Below are 26,661 nucleotides of genomic sequence, written 5' to 3' on the forward strand. Positions count from 1 at the left end.
ACCCAGAAAATTCCCTTTTTAGGGCTGGGACAAATATTGTTTTCTCACACTAAACAACTAAGCCAAGTACGGGAAACTCACAAAACTCTTTAGTGCAATTAACTAAATACAAAAAGAAATATATTTTGGTTGCTGCGATGTGGTGGACATTGCTAAAGCGGATATGGCTCGATCATGATGTTGAAACAACAGGGTCTTTGTAGGCAAACCATATCACTCCATTGAAGTTATGATTACACCGTTGTAAGCTTTTGGTTCATAGGAACATAAGCTTTTGGTACTTTGTGTCCAAGCTACCTTAAAGACTCTAATCTAGGCATGATGGAACCCAGCTCTCATACCATCTGCAAGAGAGTATCCACCATCAATAAAGCAGTATAGATTGCTACCACAAGATGCCCATGACTCCATCACAATCCAGTGGCAATGGAACTGCTGGGTGCAACCTCCTTGTTTGCCAATTACCTCATTTTATATTGAGAACCACTGCCGCTAGGTTCCATCATGGGTGCAAGCTGTGATGTTCCCCCTCTTAGAATAGCCTCATTTTATATTGAGAGTTGGCAACCACTGTGTAGCTGCCGCCAGGTTCCATCATGGGTGCAAACTGTCTTCTAGACAGAGCAGGTCACACATCCACATACATTTAGGCCTTGCACATCATTGACTTCTCGTTGTTTTGCTCGATTTGTGAGGGATGCATTAAAGCCAGCTTGTAAAACCGAGTCACACATGAGAATAAGCATGTCATGCCCATCACCTCATCCACATTCAGTGCTCAATCCTGTACGGCTGTCAGTCAATTTTTCCAGTAGTTCCACAACTTCATCTGTTCGACCCTGCTTACACAACCAGTTTATTAGTGCTGTACATGTTGCCTTGTCGGGACTGTATCCCTTTACCAACATTCCCTTAACAGTAGAAAGGACCAAGTCTGCTCTTTTTGCCTTAAAAAGGCCATCCACCAGAACAACATAGCTGAAACCATTCAAATTGCTACTTTTGCTCAAGATCCAGTCCAGTATCTCCATCGCTTGTTCTAGCGTAGCGTCTGTGCATAACCAAACAGTCAACAAATTATATGTGGCAGCATCCGGGTTGCATCTTTTTTCAATCATTCTCTTGACCATATTAAGGGCTGACTCAGTTTTACCTGCCTTAAATAGACCATTGGTTAGTATGCAGTATGTTAGAGTATCAGGGTCACATCCCTTTGCAGTCATCTGATCAAGCAAATCCAAGGCTTTATCAGGGTTCCCCCTCTGACAAAACCATTCCAGCAAGGAATTATATGTCACGGTATCAGGAGAGCATCCATTTTCCAGCATTGTTTCAAGAGTCGATAAGGCCTCTGTCCCTTGCCCTGCCTTAAGAAGACCTTGTATCATTGCAGTAAAGGTCCATGTGTTTGGTGTACAGTTATTGCTTATCATGTCATTCAGAAGACCCAATGCCTTGTCAACTTCACTGGCCTTGCACAATCCTGTGATCAATGTGGTGTACGTGACCACATCCGGGGTGCATCCATCATCTCTCATATGACTGAAGGTTTCAAAAGCTTCCACAGTTCTCTGTGCTTTCATTTGGGCATTTAGGAGGGCATTGTATGCATACACATTGGGCTTACAACCAAAGCTAGACATGGACTTGAATGCTTTTCCAGCATCTTCGACCAGCCCAACATTACCATAGCCGTTAATCAATGTGGTGAATGGCACAGGGGTAAGGGTTAGGTTAGATGCATGCATGGCTTGGATGAGGGGCCATATATTGTCAAAATCTTTTTCACGGGCTAAGATTTCAATGAGAGCACAGTATGTGAATTGGGTATGAGTGAAATTGGGTCTTTGGGATGCCCAATGAAATATCCCACATGCCATGTGAGCATTTGTTAGCAGTTTGAGGACTCTAAAGAGGAGCCTGGCATGGAAATTTGGCACTGCAGCAGCAATAGATTTTTCTACACAAGGGCTCCACTGGGGCTCCTTGTTAATTATGGAGCATATTTTCTCAACTATCTTATCAAAGGCGGCGTTAGTTCTGGTGCAGAAGGGGTGAGCAAGACAGAAGGGTACCTGGCGATGGCACAGAAAGAAGATTTCTGATGAGTTTGTGCAAACCCACTTCAACTGATAAATTTGCCTCGCCATCGCAGCTTCAGCACGCATCGCCGTCTGCAGAATTCGAATCCAAAACACCCACCATAGCTCGATGAAGGCTCTGATAGTCTTTGATTATTATTTTTCTTTTTGGGGGGACTATCCCTACAAGGATGAAGCGGGATTGCACGCTACTTTAGTCCGGGATTGCAAGCAAGGCTGCGAAATAAATTTTCTCACGAGCAAGCATTGCCTTGGAATTCGAGCCAATTCATCACTCAACGGGAAACATCACGGCTTATGCCACATTGCCACCACTATATATGCACACGATTTTTTTTCAAGTTGGCGTGGAAGATGCAAATTTTTTTTTTGGGTGCCCTTACTAATTCCCTATTTTTTGATGGCATCTCTGCACTATAATTCAGATTATTTCGAGAATTGCAGCCATGTGGCAACAACCTCTATCTCTTCTCTCTAGCCACATGGCAGAAGTGTAAAGGTAGGGTAAACTGTGCACAAGTGTGGGCAGTGCCGCAACAAGCAGTGCACACACGGATGCAAAACTAGTGAATATTTATGCATGGAGCGAAGCGACAAAAAAAAAAAAACCCAATGGTGCTCTCTCAATGATCATCCATGTTTCATGTAATGGCTTCAACCTCCCATGACCTGAAGGGTGGTATGTTAGATATTAACATATTATTCCCCCTGGTGTAGTTCGCCTTTAGCTAGCTAAAAGCAGTGATGTCAACCACGGTGCTATCTCCTATGATTTAGGCGGCCTTTAATACAACTCAGTCAAGCTTATAAAAAGGGCTCTTGTACTTTCATTTGTTATGATCGATCAATCACTATTTTGTCGTGCAATCATGTTATCCTCTTCTTTTATTCCTTTCTTTACACGTACAGTTGGCCATGGATTCCTTTCATCCTCCATGGCTCAATCCTCCAAGTGTAGTGATCTTTGACTTATTCCAACAATAGAGAAACCAGAAGAACTTGCTTACACTCAACTCAACAAAGGGCAACCCAGTAGGTAAATAATGCCTATGGGAAGGTCTCACCTGTAAATAATGCCTATGGGAAGGTCTCACCTGTAAATAGGCAATGTCTAATCCCAAAAACCTAATATATAGAGGAAAGGTCTTACCTCAATAGAGGCAGTGTCTAGTCCCGTATAAACGATTCTAGAGTACATTAAAAAATGCTGAATTGAGAGGATAGCAGTAATTGAAGCCAGAACATGACATGTTCTACCATCGGATTCGGAGGTTCAAAGCTAAGCATGATCAAAGGTCCAATCTGCATGGCTCAGCAGAGGCTCATCAATAGTAAGCATGGTTCAGAGGTAGATGCACATGATTCAGAGACCCATACCCAAAACATGGTCCTTGGACTCATGGTTACACTACCCCCTTGAATAGAATCCATTTCGGAGTCAAAATCCGAGCAGAGTACCCCACAAAAATTATTGAGAAAATAAAAAAGGTAAAATGGCTTTAGAGAGCGTAGTCATCCCACTATTTATCACTATCAAGAGAGAAGGAGTCAACAAACGACTACTAGAGCATCATTGTTGGTTGTTGAGGGCTTTGGATCATCATCATCTGAGTCAGTATAAGAGGAAGTGGCTACCAACTTAGCATGATGTGTTTCTTGTTGTTTTCCCTTCTTCTTGTAGCATTCGTCGATAGTGTGACCAAGCTTCCTGCAGTAGCTACATCTCTTCGTGTTGTTTTTGCTAAAGAAAGCGCCTATGGGCAAGTTGGCACACTTGTGCCGGTCTTCTTCCATAAGAATAGTGACCATTTCTTCATAGGACATTTCTCTCCCAATTTTTAAAGTTGTGATAGTCTCTCCCCCACTGGCTAGGCTATTCATGAGGACAACCTTCTTGTCATCATCGTCCGGTGGACATGTCAAGGTGGTAAGCTGCTAAAATATGAGACTGAGGGAGTCCAGGTGCTATTTGAGAGTTTTAGAGCCTTTATAGCTCATGCTGTACAGTTGCATTTTCAAGAAGAGTTTGGAATTATTTAGGTTTGCACCAAATATAGCTTGTCGATTATCCCATACCTCTTTGGTAGTTCTGGTCAAGTCAAGATGATGCAGGATATTATTTGATAAGCCAAGGCCTATTATCACCAATAAATCTTCGTAGAATAGAGGAGGATCCCTTGAAAGATTACAAATCGTAGTGCCTGAACTTGACCCTAATCTAAATCTCCCTAGAATAGAGGTTAGAGTTGAAGTGTCTATAACAATCAAAATGATACAAGATCAAATCTACCCTTGGTGTGAAAACAATCTCATGACCTTTGAACCCTAGGATTTCTTAGGCTAGCCCAGTTGGTTGGGTGAATAGCTCCATAGTTCACTGCTTATAGTGGTCTCAGCCATAATAGACTCCTCATGAGTTGGAAGTCATTCATGGTAATGCCCTTTTGTATGAGTACCTGGATGAGCCGAGATGGACAAAAAGGTATTGCATAGGATAGAAGAAGGGAGAGGAATGAGAGAGAGAGAGAGAGAGAGAGACGTATTGATGTTTCATGTTGCCATGTTATTGATGAGTAGGGTCTTATAAGGAGGAGTTCCTAACTTATGGTTATAACTAGTCAATAAAGCCAAGAATTTGATATGTTGCCTAAGTGAGAAGCCAGGTCGTGTATCTTGGATCTGTTATCTTTAACTTTTAATGGATTCAGTTTGTTCTGTGCATTGTGTTCTATCTATGTGATATCTAGAATATGACTATGCATATCATGATGCACAAATTTGATTTGCTTTAGTGTTGTTGGGCATTCATTTTTCGTATTGTTGTAGGCATGCATACGAGTGTTATAGTTCACACAATCGAGTATTTCTTGCATTAATAGCAATAGGCACTCTTTACTCCTATCCGAACCTAGTTCGATAGTACCCTCACTCATCTGAACTGGTTTCCAGAGCATCCCCTACTCATGCAGACCCATGTTATTTTTCCCACTTATGGTATTGGTGGTGGCACAGTCCTTAGCTCAGCTCAAGAGAGCTAGATAGGTGGTCTAAAATCACTGAAATGTCATGTCTTGACTAGACAATGACCACCTATCTAGCTCAAGAGAGCTAGATAGGTGGTCTAAAACCACTAAAATGTCATGTCTTGACTAGACAATGACACTTTTAGCATGTTGGAAAATGCTCTATCCTCGTGTTGTTATGGGTGACAGATGTGCTCTATTTTGTAAGGCCCTCTTTATGAGAAATAGTTGAGCACCTAGGCACTTGAGTTTAGACACTGAATGGTGGCCAAGTATGGCTAGATGGTAAGGAGATAACTTATTATGATTTTGCACTTTGCAAGTAGGATGCATGCTTGTGCAGGCTATATGACCTCATTAGTTGTAAGTGTTGGGACAACAAACTGAGGACACGATTTTCTTGGGTTGTGGGGCCCATTTGAGGGTCAGATGGTCCTAGTGGATGATATGGTTAGTTGGTCAGTTTGGACCAAGTCGTGGGTTAACATGCCTGGCCAACCCATGCCGACCCAAGGTACTATATATAGACTAGTTTGGCAACCTTAGTTCATCACATTCATTATGTTTAAGCACTCTTATAAGCAAGACATCCTCCAAAGTCTGTCTAGATTGCCATCAAAGCTCCTTACCCAAAGCACATTGGGGTAAGGAACATACATCAGCTTGTAATCAAAGTTTACAAGAAGTAATATTATTTACTCTCCACTTCTTTCTATAATTTAGTGCTTCGTATTGTGTTGATCTGGCTTCCACTTTCGTGTTTTATTACATGGTATCAAAGCATAGCCTCTAGGCAAAACTTGTTTTAGAAGTTTTCTATTTGAAGATGATTTAGAGAGATGTCCAAACCTACAAATAATGTAGCTGCTTATGCCCGTTGTCCACCCTTTGGTGATGTAAAGAAATTACACTCTTTAGAAGTTTAAGATTAGGTCTATTCTTTATTCATATGAGTTGTGAAAAACCATAATGGGGGTCGATGCGAATCCGCGTCCTACTTCGGATCTAGTAGATCCAACATAGATCATATTGGCAAATTCTTCTCTCACTTTGGCATGTATGTGAAGGAATGTAGATACGCTATGTGCCATCGACACCATTGTCATTGATTTGGTGGTGACCCTTCAGTATACTACTATGACACAAAGTTGGGGTTTTGACTTCGGTCACTTCTTAGAATTAAAACACACTTGTATGAAACCTCACAGCCTCCTCACCTCCCTTTCTCTCCCTAGGTTAAGATAAAGATAAACACATCAAAGGTGAGATCATAATTCATGGAAGGAAAGATGAAAGGCTCAAGAGAAGCAAGAATTTCTGCCAGTCTTGCAGCTCCAAACAAGAGGGCAATTCTTTGTTGGAAGAAAATCTTCCGACTCAGGATTATGTGAATGGAAACATATGGGGAATGTTGGGGTAAGGTTCATCCGTTTGAATTGGGAAATTTGGATGGAACATGCTAAAGTAAAAGAATATAGCAATCACTTACAAGAGGATAAGATACATGGGATTTGCTTTTTGATAAGAGATTAAGAGGAATTAATCATTATTAAGAAGAAATAATGGCCAAAAGTCTATAAAAACAGAGATACACAGAGAATTTTAGTTTTAAATCCATATAGAATGTACAAAATAGGATTACATAGGTATATAGAGCTTGAAGAGAGCTTCGCGTCTATATAAAAACTTTTAAAAACGGGCAACTGAGCGAGAAGTTATGAGCATTTTACTACAAGACTATAAAACTGCCAAAATTCGCCTAAAAGTTAGCAACTTTGGGAGAAATTATGATCATCAATGAAGTAAAGGATTAAGAAATTAGTTACATGAGTGGAAAGAGCATATAACTTTGGGAGAAATTATGATCATCAATGAAGTAAAGGATTAAGAAATTAGTTACATGAGTGGAAAGAGCATATAAATAGATTCCTAGCCATATGATCAATTTTAGAAACCAATACCCGAGTGATGAGTAATCGGTTAAAATTTGGGTATTAGACCACAAAAATTGCACTTCCCTCTCTTTGCATGAAACCTCAATTTTCACATAGCCTCTTGCCTTTCATCTCCTTCATGATTCAAGCTAGAGGGTAAGGGTTAACATTGCTCAGCGGCGTAAAGATTTACCTATGGTCCCCAAAGTCTTTCCACATGCTCATTACCACTAAAACCTTTGGTACCTCCAAAGGAGGGCGGCAATAAGGCAAGGGCTACCTTGAGAAGTCATAGGCCCACCAAGATAATAACTCCTTATCCCACTTATCATGAATCATCAAAGAGGTCCAAAATTGGGTTAAGCATGAGGAGCTAATGCTAAATGAGGTCCAAAATTGGGTTAAGCATGAGGAGCTAATGCTAAATGAGACATTCACATGTAAAGAGAGTATTTGAATAAGGGTTTGAAGATAAGAGAATGGCAATGACACAAAATGCTCAATTGAGGAGGCTTCATTCATTGATTTGAAAGGGAGAGGAGGGCTCGTTTTATAGGTGGAGAATCACCCTCTTTTCCATTTTTACAAATTACAACATAAAAATCTTCAACCCTTCAGTGACATAAGGATAGATGTCACCATCAATTGTCCTCTTAGGCTAAGTCTTCTATTGATTATTAAATTGAAAACTTTTTTGACTTTGAAAGTGTGATGAGATAATAGCCAAGTCTAAGTGGCATGTAGGTGGAGATCCCACTTACACATGGTGGAATTCTCCTCTTCCATGTAGGCATTCTAGAAGAATCTTTCCCAATTATGCACCTACACACACTCCTTCACATGCCTTCCACACTCCCCAACTTGTAGCCTTATGGTGAATAATATATTAATAATACAATTAAAATCCATGTGAGCATGAAGGCCCACTTTTATTTTCCACATCACTAGCCTATCTACCATACCAAAGTATTTATTAAGCATACTTGTGGCATTTACAATGTGTGCACCTTAAATTAAGTAAAACTATTATATTTAAAGATAGAATGCTGTTATCAAGGTAGCCACCAAGCCACCGCATCACCACGCCGTTATTCCATTGTGGACGCCGTAATCTTCTTGGACAAGCTTCCACCTTCTTGGACAAGCTTCCACCTTATTACCATTGAGAAACCATCAAAATATGTACAAAATTGAAAATGAAAGATATCAATTTTTCATGTCACATCTTCCCCCCCTAGCAAATCCTCCATGCTTTTCTTGGGGGTCTGCTGGCCATAGTGCTCAAGAGTAAAATATCTTTAGCCGGTACTCATTGGCACATCCGGGAACCTCTTGGCCACTTGCATCCTCTAGAAAATAGGTGTTATTTTTGAACTTTTTCTTTATCCTGAAGGGGCCTTCCCAGCGTCGAAGAAGCTTCTTATCTAGCCGTTTCTCCACACGGCCATCATACCTCATGACTAAGCTTCCTTGCTTGAGTTCTGGCTTCTTCTTCTTCTTCGTGAGAGTGTCATGCCTTGCCTTGCACCGTTGTGCAGTCTCCAAATTTTGAAGTGCCTGAAGTCACCTCTCATCCAAGGTCTCCTGTTGTACTAGGCGTTGGGCATGTGTTTCTTCTTCATTATTCAAGCGTGCAAAAGATGTGCGAAGGCTTGTGATTTCCAATTCTATTGGCAAGATAGCCTCCATTCCATAAACTAACTGAAAAGGTATGAAACCAAGAGAGAGTTTGTGAGTTGTGCTATACGCCCATAGGACCTCTGACAAATTCACATCCCACTTTCTCTTCATAGTATCCACTAGCTTAGACAAAGATCCACAAAGCAGTCCATTAGTTTTTTCTACTAAACCATTACATTGGGGATAATAGGGGTTGACATAGCATGCTTTATTTTTAATTTCTACACTAAAGCTTCAATCAAGTCATTCCTGAAAGACCTCCCCCCATCCGTAAGGATTTCTAATGGACACCCAAATCGGGCACATATGTATTCCCTGAGAAAGGATGCCACAGCCCCACTGCTTTATTATTGACCATGGCCTTTGCTTCTGCCCACCTTGTTTTTGCATAGTCTGTGGCCACCAATATGTAATACTTCCCATGTGAGGAACGAGGAAGTGGGCCTTTGCTTCTGCCCACCTTGTTTTTGCATAGTCTATGGCCACCAATATGTAATACTTCCCATGTGAGGAACGAGGAAGTGGGCCCACAAAATCTAATCCCCACCTTTCAAATGGACCATATGTTGGGATAGAGTTTAAGGGTCTGAGAACCAATTGCTTATGCCCATATGCCTGGCATACTTCACATCTTCTGCACCACTCATAGACATCTTTGCTGAGTCGAGGCCAATAATAACCTGTGTTAAGGATCCTTTGAGTTGTGCTGGCTGAGGCAAAGTGACCTGAACATTCATGACATAATTCCATGATCCTTTTAGATTCTTCCAGGCTCACTACCCTCCTAAGAATCTTATCCTTACTTTCCTTGTAAAGAACATCCCCTAGAATTGTGTAAGGATGAGCTTTCCTTGTAAGCCTTTGCTTGAGGATTCAATCTAGGAGGAAAGTATCCTGTATCTAAATAGTGTTGAACATCTTGGAGCTCAGGCCAACCTGTATCCATTAATGCAAGAATAGCTAGAAGCCAAAGTTTTAGTAGCCAATTCATCAGCCTTTTGATTATCCTTCCTGTTAACATGCACAAATTTACAAAACTCAAAAGCTTCTTTTAACTCCATTGCCCTTTTATATACAATTCTTGGAGATTAGGACTCCTTACCTTATATTCTCCTTTCATTTGTCGGATGACCAATTGCGAATCCCCTTTAATCTCTACTTCTTTAATTCCATCTTTTATGCAATCTTCTAATTTCCAAATTAATGCATTGTACTTAGCCACATTATTTGATATAGCCTTTGGAAATTCTCTACCCTTGGCCCCTACCTCTTTTCCTTTTGGATCAAATAAACCTATCCCCCTAGTCCCACATTGCCTGGAAGGGCTAAAGGCTCTATCAAAATGCATAGTGAAAGCAGTTTGGTGGTGTCTCCAAATCTTCATATACTTCTTCCTTTGTTCTTGTTCCTTCTTCCTCTTCCTGCTGGGGTAAGCAAATCTACAAGAGAGGCCCTAGTGGTGTTTTCTATAATAAAAGTGAAAGAGAATTCTTGAAGCTCACAAATCCACTTTGCAAACTTCCCTCCTGTGCAGGATTGGGTTTGCAGACCAAGAATTGTAAAGAAGGTTGATATGTGAGGAAGAAAAAAGGGCGAGGTAACAAGTATGACCTGAACTTCTTTATTGCAAAAACAAGAGACAAACCACCTTTCTCCATTTTACCATACCTCTCCTCGGCATCAATGAGTTGTCGGCTTGCATAATACACTGGTTGCATACGCCCTTGCTCTCTCTTTTGCAAGAGTATAGCACCCATTAAATGTGATGAGACATGTGGGTTCACATAAAAGTCCTCCCCCCCCACCCAGGAGGCTGCACAGTTGGACTTTGACTCATGCATTCCTTGAGCAAACAAAAAGATTGAATTTGATCGGGTCCCCATTGGAAAGAAACATTCTTCTTTGTCAATAGATCTATAAGATACATCTTCTCAGAGAACATGTCAACAAAGCGTTGGTAATACTTTGTTTTACCCAAAATCCTCCTTACCTCCCTTACATTGATAGGTGGTGGGAGGGCCACAATTGCCTACACCTTCTTAGGATCCATCTCTATGCCTTCTTCTGAGATAACATGTCCCAAGAGAACCACATTCCTTCGTGCCAAGCGGCATTTTCCAGGATTAAGAAACCCTTTTGCATCATCAATACTTTGCAAGACCAACTTCAACTTTTCCAAGTGATCCATGCGGCTTGAATAAATGTAAAAATCATCCAAAAGACCCTTATAAACTTTCCCAAGTAAGGTGCAAATACCTGACTCATGAAGCGTTGAAAATTTGCTGGTGCATTGGTCAAGCCAAATGGCATCACCCTATAGGCATACACTCCCCCCCACCAAGGGGTGATAAATGAGGTTTTCCTTTGATCTTCTTCACAAATCCGGATTTGAAAGTATCCAGAGTATCCATCAATACAACTCATGACCTATAACTTGATCCAAAATCTCATCCTAAAAGGGTAGAGGATAATAATCCCTCTTGGTGCATGCATTCAAAGGGCGAAAGTCCACACACACACGCCATTTTCCACCCTTTTTGGAAGTGACTACAACTGTGGAAATCCACTCTGAATTCTCTACTGGAAAAATAAATCCAGCTTCAAGCAAATTAGTTACCTCATTCTTAAGCACCTCTGCTTGCACTACTCCCAAATGCCTTAGCCACTGTACCAATGGCTTACTTTAGGGCTTGAGATCAATCTTGTGCTCTACTAGGGTAACTTGGCGTACTTGTGAGTAGCTGTTGGCAAAAAGGTTAGGAAATCCATCTAACATTTTTAAGTAATTCTCCCTTTTAGTACCTGCTCTATGAACTCATCAAGAAGAAGTTCACTCTGTTGGTGAAGACTAGTGAGGTCCACATCTCTGTTGCGTGACAAGTGAAGATCAATGCAAGGATGCAACAAACTCTTGTAAAGAGTTCCAAGTTGTAGATGAGTGTGGGAGTGGGCTTGACAATGATCCCACATGGGAACTTTTGGGAGTTTTAGAGTTTTTGTATAAAAAGTGGCTCATTTGAGAGCTTATGGACACATTGGGCAAACTCATGTTTGAGCTCTCTTGAGACTAGCTCTCCCTCTTTTCCCATAGAGGTGCAAGCTCTTCTCTCTCCCCATCTACATTGTTGTAAGTTCTATTTTTTGTTAATTCAATGCAATGAGTTGATATTTGTCTCTCTTCTCATGTCTATTCTCTAGTGTGCATGTTTCATGGTTGATAGTTTCAAGGTTTTTGTGCATGCTAGGGAAATGAGTATTTGAGAATGAAGAATGCTTTGATCTTGTGTATGCAATAGCTAAGCTTTCTTCTTGTTTGGATGCATGTGGAGTTGAGTGAGCAATAGCAAGATTGAGCTTGTGTGTATGTTAAGTCTATGTCAATAGTAGTAGTATTCCTAGCATTCTCTCCATCAAATGGATAAGCTTTTGTGCACCGGTACGGGTTGAATCCCTAGCTCCGAAAGGGATGCAAATCCCATTGGATTGAGCTACATGTGGATCATACTACTCTTGCTACTACAAGTGAGAGAGTTATCCGTCTCTCCATTGGCGCCGCTCTGCCGGGGAGAAATCCGGGAGAGTGTGTGGAAACCACCACTATTTCCTCTTTTGGTTGCAAAACCATTGAGTGATTAGGTTAAGTTCGGGTGTGCGATCCCGGTGTGAGTGGATAAGGTTAGGATAAGAAAAAAACCATTGAGCGGTTGAGGTTTCTCCCGCATTGTTTTTTAAGTTTTATTGCTTTTATTCCTTTTCAAGTACCGTCATTATGCTTACATTCATTGTTTTTTTTTCTTTTTTTTTTAAAACGAAAAGTAAATTTGACATGAGCAACGCAAAAATCAAATCTCTAGTTAAAAAGTCGTGAGAAAAAAAGTTATCCAGTCCTTGGTTGCTTCAATGTCAAGGCTGATAGACTATCTTGAGGAGTTAGTTTCTAATGGATTTCCTTGATGGCTTTGAACTCTTCTTTGTTGCTCCTGCCTTTGCTGCTCATAGGCTTTTGTGCACAGAGCTCAGCTTTGCCAAGGCAGCTTTCTTCAAATCAGGGCGGTAGCCATTTTCACCAACCTGGTTTTCAAGGACCTTGGCCATGCGCCTAAAATCTCTCTTGAGGAGGGACCTGTTGGGCTTGTAGCCCTTTTTAGTCTTCGAAGTACCAAGGACAACAGAAAGGTCAGCACCGCCAACAATGGAGACCGTCTTCTTGTTGGCTAAACCTGAGTACTTGAAGGTGTTGAGATTGTAGAGATTATTTGGCTCGCTACTGAACTGCACAGAGGAACTGCAGTTGTCGTTCCTTTTCACCAGGAACTTGTTGTTCTTTTTCACCCGTTGCCATAGTAGATCGGGAGAAACGCCAGCCATTCTAATGAGCAGTGCAGAACGAGTGTCCCCGGGCAGAGTTAGAGAGACGCGAACATAAGAAGGGTGACTGGCCGGTTGTAGAGGAGAAATCAGTGGCTGGCGACTCAGGTGAAAGGGGCATTGCAGATGTCCGTTGAAGGGTGAGTAGCCGTGGAGGCGAGCGAAGCCAAAAGAAAGTGTAGGGTTGGCTGAAGCAAGACGAGAGGAAGGCAGGCCGTCGAAGAGGAGGAGGCGACTGGCAAGAAGGGCGAGGAGGCCGTCGAAGCGAAGCTGTAGCAAGAGGAGTAAGCTGCTGGCTAGCGAAGGCAGCTGTGAGGCGAAGCAGCAGTTGGAGGCGGCTGGAGGTCTTTGGAGCAGCAACAGTCGAGGCGACCTGCGTGGAGAGCAAGGCCGCATGGAAGGAGGTGGCATGGAGGCATTGAAGACGAACGCGTGGAGAGCAAGCTGCATGGAGAGCAAGCTACGTGGAGGCGTTGCAGAAAGCCCATGGAGGGCGGCAGTGAATTCGGAGCCGCACGATCCAGAGGAGATAACGTTAAGGTTAGTATTTGTTAATTTGTTTTTTATTTTTTATTTTTTTAAAAAATAAAAATAAAAAGATAAATAAAAGAAAAGAAAAAAACCATAAAATAATAAATTTAAAAAAAAAGAGAGAGAAAAGAAAGAATGAAAGAAAGAAAAAAAATAATTTTTCTGTTTGTATTTTAAGTCCATATATTTTGTAATTTTTCATTTTTTAAATTTCTGTAAAATTTTGCATAATTAGTGTAACTTGCATTGTTTTAAATTTTTTAATTTTTGCTTGTGTGTAATTAGTTAAAAAAACCAAAATAAATAAATAAATAAATAAAAATAATTTTTGTGTTTTTTTAGGAATCCATATTCTTTACCTATTCTGTAATTTTTCATTTTTTTAAAACTTTTGTAAAATTTTTTTTGGTGCATAATTAGAGTAACTTGCATTGTTTTAAAATTTTTGTAATTTTGTGCATAATTAGTATTTTTTAGAGTGATTCATATTTTTGTGTAATTAGGAAAAAAGAAAAAAAAGTAAAAAAAATAAAATCATTTTAAAAAAATCAAAAAAATAGGATGGATAGTTACACACATACTCATTTTAGTTGCATTTAGTGGTTAGGTAGGGTAAAATATATATATATATATATATATATATATATATATATATATATATATATATATATATATATATATATATATATTAAAAAAATAAAAAAACAACAACAAAAGTAAAACAAAACATTAAAAAAACATAAAAAAACAAAAAAAAAATTGACCTTATGCACTTGCGGTCGGGACGTCTTATAGATTCTGCCATAGGGCCTAGGGCACCTTCTAGAGTACCTACGCAGGAAAGCGGGACCAATCAGTAGGAAATTTGGCAGATATTGCTGAAACCTTTTCCGAATCCCAATCCGATACCCTTTCCAGAATAACTAGCTCATTGTCCATGGACAATCTAGGGCCGTCAAATAGTCATCCCTTAGCCCCAAATAGAACACCCACAAGATCTTTTAATCCATTTGAAGCCGACACCATGGGGTTAACACTGAATGTGAGACTCCAATATGTCTACACGAATGCTCAAGGAGCTGAGATCTTTAGGGATCCACAACAACGGTATCTTGTTAAGATCGCATACATTTTCTCAGAACTTGATAGAGCACCTCTAGTCAATGACCAGGGTAACATGTACATGGGTGGAGATGGTGTTCGCTACGAAGTCACCTACCATCCAGAGAATGTAGACAAATTAGGGGAGCTCTCTAAAACTGAGTTCTTAGACTTATCGAAGCTTTCCAGAGCAAGGGAGTCTAGAGATGATTGGCTCATTGAGCATTAGGGAAAATTTGGACTCAAAAAGGGGCCTTGTAAGAGATCCCTTGGGATGGTGATGTGGACAAAGCAAGCCAATAAATCCACATATAATATTGGAGGGCACGTGCGTCGTTTTTGAGTTCTTTATTCCATTAACTGACATGTAGGGTGTTTTTTAATTCAAAACAATGCATCTTGAGTATAGTTTTTTATTCCCACTATGGTGCCTTATTTTATTGAAAAAAGACACCACTCTCTTTCTTCATTACACTTTTGAATGTAACGAAGCCAACTCTGCTAACCGAACTTAGGGAGGGTTGGTATTGGTTTGGATATGTCTGTGGATATGGATATGGAAGCCTGGATTTGGCTATTGACCTAGTTTCAGGGTCTCTTTTGTGAATATTTTTATGTAAGAATTGTTTAATGTAAATACTATTCTCAAAAGCTATTTTAAGGAACAGTGTGTAAGGTCTCTAATTAAGGAACTTGTTTATATATGTTGCATGGAGTAGTAGGAATAATTAGAAAACAAAATTGATGCTTGAGTTGGGTGGAAAGTGGGAGGATGGAATGCCCTGACAGCACCATCCTATGGACAGTTGGACCCGATTAGTCGGGTAGCTTTCCAACAACAAAATTAGTTATTTATGATCCGTAGAATAGAATAGTGCCTGAACAAGTTCCATTTTAGGAGAACGAGCCAATGGTTGTGCCTCATAAAGAAAAGAGGAAAAAGGCATTGGCTTCCTGCATGAATCAAGTGCGGACTTGTTCCATCCTTGATCATGCACATTGAGTGTTGTTTGATCAGAGGAATAGATTCCTATTATAATAATTACGTTTTCCCTACGAGATAGAGTTAGGTCCCTCTGTTTGCTCATATCCTCGTATTTCCAAGAGATCGAGGTGTCGTCAATCAAAGACAAGGGGACTTAGTTACCTATCAAAAGGATCCCCTTAACCCAGCTATGGTGGGGACCTTACACCTTCCTTAAATCACCTGTCACAATCAAGTCATCTACATAGATGACAATCACCACGATACCATGTACTATCATCTTTAAATATAGTGATGAATATGATGTTCCCACATGAAAACAAATGCTCATGAAATACCTGCTTATCTTGTCTGTCCAAGCATATGTTTCTTACTTCAATCCGTAGTACAAGGCCTTCTTTAACTTACATACATGTGTGGGATATTTGGGATGCACATAGCCTTCTAGTGGGGGGCTGCTCCATGAACACCGCCTCTTCCATCTAGAAATGCATTGTGTACATTCATTTGATGCATTTTTCAACCATTTAACATAGCCAATGCAATCACAGATCTCACCATTCCCATCTTAGTATGGGGCTAAATGTTTCATCATAATCCAAGCCATGTGTCTATGCATATCCCTTTGCGACCATCCTTGCTTTATGCCTTTATATTGATCCATCTTACTTACATTTCACTTTATACACCCATTTGTAATCATGACATTCTTTCCACTTTTGGTAATGCAACCAAGTCCCATGTATCATTATGTACCAAGGCATCCATTCCTTTCTCCGGTACGTGCTTTCTAATAGCTTCTCCAAAACATGATTATTCCACATGCTTCACCATTGATGTCATGTATGCACATGTATGCATAGTGCATTTCTACCTACTCATCATATGTTAATCTTTTCACTGGATACCTTATTCTTTGTGACTTTCTCAAAACTAGTGAATCACTTTGTACACCCTATGCTCTAGCATGTGGAGGAGGGTGGTTGCAAGATCAGGTTGCCCAGTTTTGTCCACTCAGGCACCCTGTAAACAGTAAAAAAACAGGCATTTGTTTACCTTTAGTGGCTAATCTCTCCTAGTAAATGAAGGAATTTTGTTTCAAGTTCTTTTATTGAAACATCATATTCAAAGTTGAAAATATAGTTGCATAATTTGATTAAGCATTAGATAGTCAAAAGTCCTCATTTTCTTAGGTACAAAGTCAATGTATACACCCTGTCCCAAATTTGAACTGATTCCATAAAATGCTAATATCTTTTACATATAAACTCATATGAGATTCCCACTTTGTACCTTAGATCTTCACATAATATGGAGCTTAACTTGATTTTTTGAGAAAATTTTAAGATATTTTTCTATTTTCTTTAAATATTTCAAGGTCTTTAAAGTGTGATAATATACGGCACTTTTTGTGCCCACAATAGCTACCACTTAAAATCCTCAATCTTGTAGATCAAAAGAGTGGGTAGATACTGAGACATTAGTAGAATGTGGTGGTTAGTAAAAATTGCAAATCCAATGGTTGGATTTTTAATGATCTCTTTTTCAAAATTCTTCCAGACTATCAGAAGGCCTGCAAATATTAATAATCTAATTAGTAAAATTATATTTTTGATGTGAATCATCTAAAACCTATAGGGACTAATGTACTTGTAATGGTGCATCTATGGAAAAATAAATTGGATCACTCTAGGTATGGAAAGATCATTTGTTTGTCATTTCATCATATTTTTGATTAATTTTGATTAATTAGACTAATTTATATTAATTTAAGTTATATTGGGTTAATTTAAGGACGAGCGTATTTTCTATTATTTGCTTGATCTCATTTTAAGTATCTTGCCCCCCAAAATTTGCTCTCCAAGCATTGTCCCAGGCCAGCATAAACTGGACAAAACTGGACACCCTGATCTTGCAACAACCCAGGAACATATCTCTCTTGCCTTACACCTAGAGTAAGTAAGGTTGGGATGCCAAGTTCTTCATCTAAGCTTTTCAAGCTAGATTACTCATTCATAAGTGTTTACTTGTTGATGATGTATAGCGAGTGTATAGCTACCTTGCTATAACGTACCATTTTGTACATCATTCTACTTTTTATAGTAGTTCTTTGAAATGTGCCTTGGTTTACCACAATAGTCCTTTAAAATGTGTCCTTGTTGTGTTGATGATGTATAGTTACCTTGCTTTAACTTACCTATTGTAAATAGGGTTACAAGAATGTGCACACACAGACACACACGCAGTGGAGAATCTCAAGGGAGCACACAATGAGATGATAGATAGATAATGAATGTGTGATGTACAAAGATGATAAGTATACCCCAAGATGGGTGTATACTAGCACGAGGGAAAAAAACCTCCTAAAGAGGGAAAAAGGTCCCCGACTGGTCCTAGTGTGTTCACGCACATTACTACCAAATATGGCTGCGAATTCCCCCTGGACTGATGGAGTCATGACGTGAGCATGGGGTAAGCTGGCACTAGAAGTATAGAGATATGCCAGGCTCTTTGGACTATGAGATAGGGATCCCAAACTAGTCCCCAAAGGGAAGTAAGTTTAAAGCTTTGCGAAAAGCTTCAAACTTCTCTCGTTTGTGGGAGAGCCTTCGTGAACAAAAATACCAAGTTTTCCTATGTTTTTCCCTGCAAAATATCTCCCCTAACATAATGATAGTGCACCTCAATGTGCTTTGTGTGAGTATGAAAAACTAGATTCCTCTACCGCAATTTCCATAGCGCTATGACTATCAGTGAAGATGCTAGTGGTTGATGACTCGTCAATACCCAAATCAACAATAAGGTGCACCTCAATGTGCTTTGTGTGAGTATGAAAAATTGGATTCCTCTACCGCAATTTCCATAGCGCTATGACTATCAGTGAAGGTGCTAGTGGTTGATGACTCGTCAATACCCAAATCAACAATAAGGTGCCTAAGCCAAACACACTCAATTGTAGCTGTAAATATTGCCCTCTTATACTCATCTTCATAACTAGAAGTGGCCACACTGGGTTTCTTCTTGCTGAGTCATGATATACATAAATCACCGAGGTAAAAGCAAAAACCACTCATGGACAATCCAACCCAGCTTGAGTCTGTAAACGCATGCAGTTGTGATTTACCTCCTTGTGGATAAATTTTCCAAAAGTTTTTAGTTCCCTTTAGGTAACGGGACACCCATTTGACACACTCCCAATGCTTTGTGTGCCTGGGCTATGCATAAGAGACCACATACTAAATATCAAGCCCAGTGTTACACAAAAAGATATGACATCCAACAGCTTCTTGATACAAACCAACATCAAAAGAGTCACCTGCATCTTCAAGACTTTTAGTCTAAACCCGACTCCATAGGTGTAGCCACAGGTTTACAGTCTTCAAGAATGAACCTCTTCAACAATGCATCTATATATTTCCTCTGTAAGCATAACAATGCCATCATTATGCTGCCAAAACTCAATGCCATCATTATGCTGCCAAAACTCAATGCCCAAATAATAGTGCAATGTTCCAAGATCTAACATCTCAAAAGACTTCTCCAAATTAAAAGCTTAAATATGATCATCATTAGGGCCTATTGTGAGCAGCATGTCATCAACGTATAACATGGTGACTAATAAAACATCCTTAGTCCTCTTAATATATAGAGGGTACTATCAGTTGGGGGCTATTGCAAAACCCTATGCAACCAAGTATGCATGTGCCTTTTTGTACCATGCTCTAGGAGCCTACTTAAGACCATATAAAGCTTTCTTTAATCTGCATACTTTTGATTCTTGACTTTTCTAAACAAAAGATACATAGACCTCCTCATGCAAATCTCCATTCAAGAAAGCAGTTTTGATATCCAACTAACATACATTCCAACCTTTTTGTGCTGCTAATGCGATGATACTCCGCATGGTAGTCATACAACAAATCTCCATAGCCAATGCCTTTCTCTTGCACATAACCCTTTGTAAAACAAGCCTAGATTTGTATTGCTCAACACTGACGTCTGCTCTACATTTGAGCTTGTAAACCCATTTTGTACCAATGTCCTTCTTACCCAAGAGACAAGTCTACTAAATCCCATGTATCATTTTTTAGTATCAAATCATACTCATATTTCATAAATCTCATCCAATTTTCAGATTTCTTTGCTTCATCAAAGGAGAGAGGTTCCTCTTCATCACATAAATTGGCAATAAGAGCCTAACCTACATTAACATGAGATGCATGATGAGAACCTACACATGTTCTACTAGGCAAAGGAGTCGCTAATTCGCTGTCATATAGTGTTTACGCTAGCCATTTTGGCATACTTTTTGACTCCTGAATTTCCTTTCTTTTCTCATCAGCTGCATCATGATCCACATTTGCCTCATCTCAATAGGTTGATCTATGGGCTTAAAAACATGTTGATTTGTAAATTGCATGGGCTGATTTTCAGCATTCCTTTGATTACCCAAATGCTCTATATCAATATGTCCTCTACACTGAACAATGGAAGGAGAGTGTTGAACATGCCTTGTGAACATACATTTTGCTATTTTTTAAATGAAAGCAAGGGTTTAGTTGCATCTTCTGCAACAAATATAACTCTACTCACAAGAATCCGCTCGGTAACAAGATGATAGAGACGGTAACCTTAACTTTTCGAGTTGTACACCACAAAATACATTTAATAGTCTTATCATCGTCAAGCTTTCTACGAAGTAGCTCAAGCACGAGTGCATAAGCAAGACAACCAAAAATGTGTAAGTGAGCCACATAGGGCTTTCTGTCATTCCAAGTTTCAGAAGGCATAATTGTATGCAAAGCCTTTGTAGAAACCTATTCAAAACATATGTTGCACACATGACTTCTTCTAGCCAAAAACCATGAGGTAACTCCTAACTTTTGACCATACAACATGCCATCTCCATATGACATACATTTTTTTATGTTTAGCTACATCATTTTCTTGAGGTGTATAGGGCAAAGTACATTGGTGTTTTATCCCATGATTAGCCATGTATGCATGAAACTCCTTAAACATATACTCCCCCCTCTATCAGTATGCAGGGTACCAACCTTACATGCAGAAGCATTTTGAATCATAGCAATAAAGTGCCTAAAGCACATAAAAACCTCTTATTTCTATTTCAGATATACCTAGGTATGTCTAGAATAAGCATCAATGAATGTAACAAAATAGAGGTAGCCCCCAATAAATAGTGGCCTCATAGGACCACATGCATCATTGTGTATAAGCTACAATTTTTGGACAGCTCTAATTGAACCATCTTTGGGAGATGATGCCCACTACATTTTTCCAAGAACACAGCCCTCATCACAAACATGTTTGATAGGGGCTTCAACATGTGGCAGCTCAAAAAGCATGTCATGTTTATGCAAACGGAACAAAATGCCAAATTTTAGGTGACCAAAGCATGCATAGGATCACCCACTGCCTTTGTGGAAGAAATTATACATACAACACGCCTTTGTCTTTCATATGCATCTATAAAGGCCATGAGAAAATGTACTTGAAGTAACAATCATATTGTTGTCACTATGATCATGAACAAAACATCTATCATCCACAAACTCAACCATTAAGCTAGCCTTAGTAATGGAAGAGATAGATAACAAGTACATTTTGATCCATGATACATATAATACATCTAATAGTGTAATTTTTCCACCATTTACCAACTCCTTTTACATAATATAAGGAGTTGTTTGCACAAGTAATAGTGTTTCCCTATGGTGCATATTCAAGTGATGAGAACCAACTACAATGAGAAGTAATGTGCTTACTAGCACCACTTATCAAAATACCAGACATGTACATCTATAACAGCCATGCATACATCCTTATGCAAAGGGTCAAAAGTGAAATACACAATGAAAGCCTAATCATCATGTGAATAGTTTGAAGATTCTTTGTTTTTTGCATTATATGCGATGCATCAGCTACTACTACGATTACAACCATACCTGAGTCTTTCTTTTTCTCCTTCTCTAGCCGTTTCCTACACTCATTAATGTAGCGATTAGGTTTCCTGCAATAGTTGCATTTTTCCTTTTTCTTTGGCTTGTTATTTTCTTTGTTTGTAGACTTTCCCAATGACTTTGATTTCCTCTTGTAACTACCCTAAGAAAAGGGTTTACCTTTGCCTCTTTGTTGAGGACTCGCAGCCAAAGCCCGATCTCTTGTACGCATGACAGATTTGTTTTTCCTAGATTACTGTTCTTACAAGAGCACAGAAACCAACTCCTCGAACTTCAAGGCATTTGGATTGCCTTTCATCATCAGTCTGATGGTGGTAGAAGCAAAGCCTTGATACGAGACTGGCAACACATTCAAGACAGTAGGCACCAATGAACTATCAGGATATAGTTCATCACAACACTAGCCAATTACTCCTTAAAATCCTTGACTTTTGTAAGGAAATTATCCATGGAATCTCCCTTATCCATATGCTCTTACTCTAATTACTTGCATATATAAGCAACATGTGTTTCATTCGTACCTGGTACAATGATGCAAGTGCATCGCCAAGTGTGTTTAGCAATCATGCATGACCGAATGTAAGGAATGATACTCCTCTTGACTAACAAAGCAAGCAATGCATGTGCATGTGCATGCACATCTTTTCCATCCCACTTTATTTGTTCCTATGTAGGAAGTATGCTATGTTGTGATAATGCACCATGTGAAACTGAGTCCATGTCTATAAATGTGCCGTATGCATCGTGTTCATAAGTGAGACTAGAACGTTTCTTAGTATCGACCACAAAAGTCCACATCCCTTTGGTACCAATACATACCGCATCATATAGGACCATAAAGGGTAGTTGGTCCTGTCAAGCTAATCCTCAACAAAATACATCACTATCTGCCATTTTTTTATAATACTACCCAAGCAAGTAATCACACAATCTGCAAAGTGTTGAGTGCTTCTTTGATGCAACCAAGGTGGCTCTGCTAATAAGGCTATTAACAATGGAGACCTGTAAGGTGTATGAAAGAAATGCAAAGTATAGTGAGTAGAAATTTTAAATGTAATATGCAGAGATCGATGTCACTGAAGTGAAGCCCATAGACAAGATCCAGTGTGGTGAGTGTCTATTGATGCTTTCTCATATATCTACACACCCCTCTGTAGTAGATATCTAACAAAACTACTCCAAAATCCAATGAAGAATAATGCAAATCTGGTCCCCCAAAGATGTCTGTAGAAAACTGAAAACCACACGAACGACCCCCAAAACATGCTCAGAACGAAAATATAACCGAAAAACATTAGTACAAAGTACTCCACACTTCATGGTCCTCTTTCTTCTCCTAGAAGGGCTCCTTGATTGAATTCAAGAAGACAAGAGAATTGGGATGAAGGTTAGGCAGAATCACATGGACAAGGAGTGTATTCTCTGATATCAAAAGTTGGAAATATGGCTACAGGAATGCACGCACACGCACACACACAGTGGAGAAGCTCAAGGGAGCACATAATGTGATGATAGATAGATAATGAATGTGTGATGTACAAAGATGATAAGTATACCCTAAGATGGGTGTATACAGGCATGAGGGAAAAAAGCTCCTAAAGAGGTAAAAAGTGCCTCGGCTAGTCCTAGTGTGTTCACACACATCACTACCAAATATGACCATTAACATTTTTTATATCATTTTGCTTTTTGATATCATTCTTCTTTTTGTAGTAGTCCTTTGAAATATACCCTAGTTTACCACAGTAATAACTCTTCCATGCTATTTGCACTCCGATTTCTTTGCAACCACCTCAGTCCCTCTAGCTCCCCCTACCTCTAGAGTTGCCTCTTCCACCTGTATAAGATTTACTTTCTTCTTGTTGGTGGTGATGGTTTAGATTTCTAACTAACCACCACCTCATCCCTCTAGATGATGACATGCCTCTCCTTCTACCTATATCTACATAGAAGGCATGTTTGCGTGCATTTTTAAAGGATGAATCTCCCCCCAATATTCATCTCCTCATGGATAAGGAGAGAAATCAATTCCTGAAAATCAAGAATGTTCTCTCGAAATCTAATGGAGACTTGAAACTAGCTATATTCTTTACCAAGATTGTTCAAGGTCACAAACACCAGATCATCACATCATCTACTAAAGGTCCAATAGAAGCAAGGGCATCTACAAGCCCTTTAACCTTGTAAGATTCCTCCCTATGGCTTTTGAGGTGTGTAGGTGTAAGAACCTCCCCTTCTAATCTTATAATTATTTCCCTTTCTGAAATAAAAGAAAGATCCTATTTTACCCTGTTTTGGTCTTGAGAGAGAAAATGTCTAGAGGGAGGTAATTCAAAATTGAGATATTTTTGGATGTAAAAATCCTCCTAGTGTCTAAAATGGTTTCCCCTAAAACAGATATTCGAAAAGAAATTTCCAATGTGCAATTGGAATAAATTGAAATCAGGTAAAAAGGACCTTAGCCTAAGGGTCTAGATTTTCTAAAATTCTTGAATTAAGGTTCCTATGGACCAATTAGATTAATCCAAATGTAGGGAGGAGATAAATGAAAGAATAAAAGAAAATCTCCCAAAAATGAGTAAATGCTCACATAAGATGAAGAGTTGACTAATGACAAGGTTATTAGTTTAAAAAAAGAGATATTTAGAAGAAATGATGCATTTTTGACACCTCAGTGTGGGGAATTCCTCTCATGAAGGAGGCACCTATTTCACATGTGTGGTTGAGTTTTAAACTCACAAATAATGAGATATTTTCATCTATCCTCTCTCCTGCATCAACTAGATCTAAAAAGTAAGCTAAACTGACCTAAAAATGGTCAAAATTGACCAAACTGATCTGAAAAATTCTAGAATCAGTTTGCTTGGTTAGAGGCTCACTTTTTCCTATAAATGAAGCCTCCTGCTTTGTAAATGGTTAATAGTGTTTTATGCACTGTTACTCTACTCCTCCCCAGAGCCAAAAACAGTGAATTCATAATTCATTTGTTTTTTACCATTTCCTCTTCAAAGAAATTGGTGGCCACTCTTGTTGCAAATAAGAGTAGATCCCTCAAACCATCAAGCCAAAGGAAAGCTCACAAAACTCCTAGTAAGTTAGAAATTCTACTTTTTCTTATTCTATTTTATGGTTTTCTGATTTTTGCTTTCTTTAAAATGAAAATGGATGTTATGCCTTGCTGGAAAGGCTTTCCCCCTTCTCTTCATTATTGAATTTAGCCTTTCTTTATCCTATATGTGTAATCAAATTGATGGAATTAAACTTTTTATATTGTTTACTCTTAATAAAGTGGAAATTGATTAGATTAGAATGATTTAAATCATCTTGGATAATTTCTAGTAAATTTTAGAGTGAGAAATTTAAAAAATGGTCAGCCATACAAAGGAGGTTATGGCAAAATTTTCTTAAATTTGGTGAAGTAAGTTTTATCTTTTTACTATTCAAAAAGAGTAATCCCCACCGCTTGTGTATTCTAAAAGTGTTATTTTTATTCTATGCATAGAAAAATGCATATTAGAAAAAGTGTTATTTTCATTAGAATTAATTTCTATGCATAGAAAGATGCATATTGGGAATATTTTGATTATAAAAGTGTTACTTTCATCAAAATTGATTTTTATGCATAAATAGATGCATAAAAGATTTTTTTTATTATAAAAGTGTTACTTTCATTAAAATTGAATTTATGCATAAATAGATGCATAAAAGAATTTTTTTTATTATAAAAGCGTTACTTTCATCAAATTTTGATTTTATGCATAGAAAGATGCATAAAGAGTTTATTTTTATTTCAAAAGAGTTATTCTCATTAATTTTGATTTTATGCATAGAAAGATGCATAAAGAAATTTATTTTTATTTCAAAAGAGTTACTCTCATTAATTTTGATTTTATGCATAGAAAGATGCATAAAGAATTTATTTTTATTTCAAAAGAGTTACTCTCATAAATTTTGATTTTATGCATAGAAAGATGCATAAAGAATTTATTTTTATTTCAAAAGAGTTACTCTCATTAATTTTGATTTTATGCATAGAAAGATGCATAAAAAGATTTATTTTTATTTTGAAAGTGTTATTCTCCTTAAAATTAAATTTATGCATAAATAGATGCATAAACGGATATTTATAAAAGTGTTATTTCCCACTGAAGTTGTTCTCATACATAAATAGATGCATAAAGAATCTTTATATCAAAAATAAGAATTCTCTTACACTCTATAAATAGATGTGATATGAATCAGATAGATGAGAATGAATAGAGAATGGATGTGATGAGAATAGAAGTGATAATAATGAGAGGTAAATAGATGTGATGATATGTGATGCGAATCAGATAGATGGGGATGGACGGATGCGATGAGAATAGGAGTGACGAGAATGTGAGGTAAATAGATATGATGAGATGTAATGCAAATCAGATAGATGGGAATGAATGGATGGATGGATGCAATGAGAATAGATGTGATGAGAATGAGAGGTAAATAGATGTGATGAGATGTGATGTCATGTGAATCAGGATGTAAATGAATGATATAGGATGTGAATGAATGTGTTAGCATGCGAATTGGGATGTGAATGAATGTGTTAGCATGTGAATTGGGATGTATTAACATGTGAATCGGGATGTATTAACATGTGAATCGGGATGTGAATGAATGATATAAGATGTGAATGAATGTGTTAGCATGTGAATCGGGATGTGAATGAATGATATAAGATGTGAATGAATCTGTTAGCATGTGAATCGGGATGTGAATGAATGATATAGGATGTGAATGAATGTGTTAGCATGTGAATCCGAATTTGTATGAATGATATAGGATGTGTGGATAATGTGGATGATGTGGATTGACGTGTGGATTGATGTGGATGGATATATGGAAGATGTGGATGGATGTGTGGATAATGTGGAAGTACCTTTCGAGAAAGATAGTTTAGGAAGAACCTTTCCAGAC

General features: G+C 38.6%; 1 protein-coding gene and 1 pseudogene across 1 annotated transcript; both read right to left on the bottom strand.

The window, feature by feature from the left end:
- Positions 1-181: 181 nt before the first annotated feature.
- LOC147627284 (uncharacterized) lies at positions 182-2,386 on the bottom strand. The gene has a single exon (XM_086815915.1). It carries the CDS (start codon positions 2,166-2,168, stop codon positions 762-764), a length of 1,407 nt encoding a protein of 468 aa, XP_086672041.1. The 5' UTR covers positions 2,169-2,386; the 3' UTR covers positions 182-761.
- Positions 2,387-12,603: 10,217 nt separating this feature from the next.
- LOC147627285 (large ribosomal subunit protein eL28y pseudogene) lies at positions 12,604-13,163 on the bottom strand (annotated as a pseudogene).
- Between the last annotated feature and the right edge of the window lie 13,498 nt (positions 13,164-26,661).

Source organism: Cibotium barometz, chromosome 21 (assembly GCF_041138505.1).
Source record: "Cibotium barometz isolate CiBa-2024 chromosome 21, ASM4113850v1, whole genome shotgun sequence".
In the NCBI taxonomy this organism is placed as follows: domain Eukaryota; kingdom Viridiplantae; phylum Streptophyta; class Polypodiopsida; order Cyatheales; family Cibotiaceae; genus Cibotium; species Cibotium barometz.

What these genes read in the sequence shown, in the direction of transcription:
- LOC147627284 (XM_086815915.1), bottom strand. Translation starts at nt 2,168, where the DNA reads ATGCGTGCTGAAGCTGCGATGGCGAGGCAAATTTATCAGTTGAAGTGG.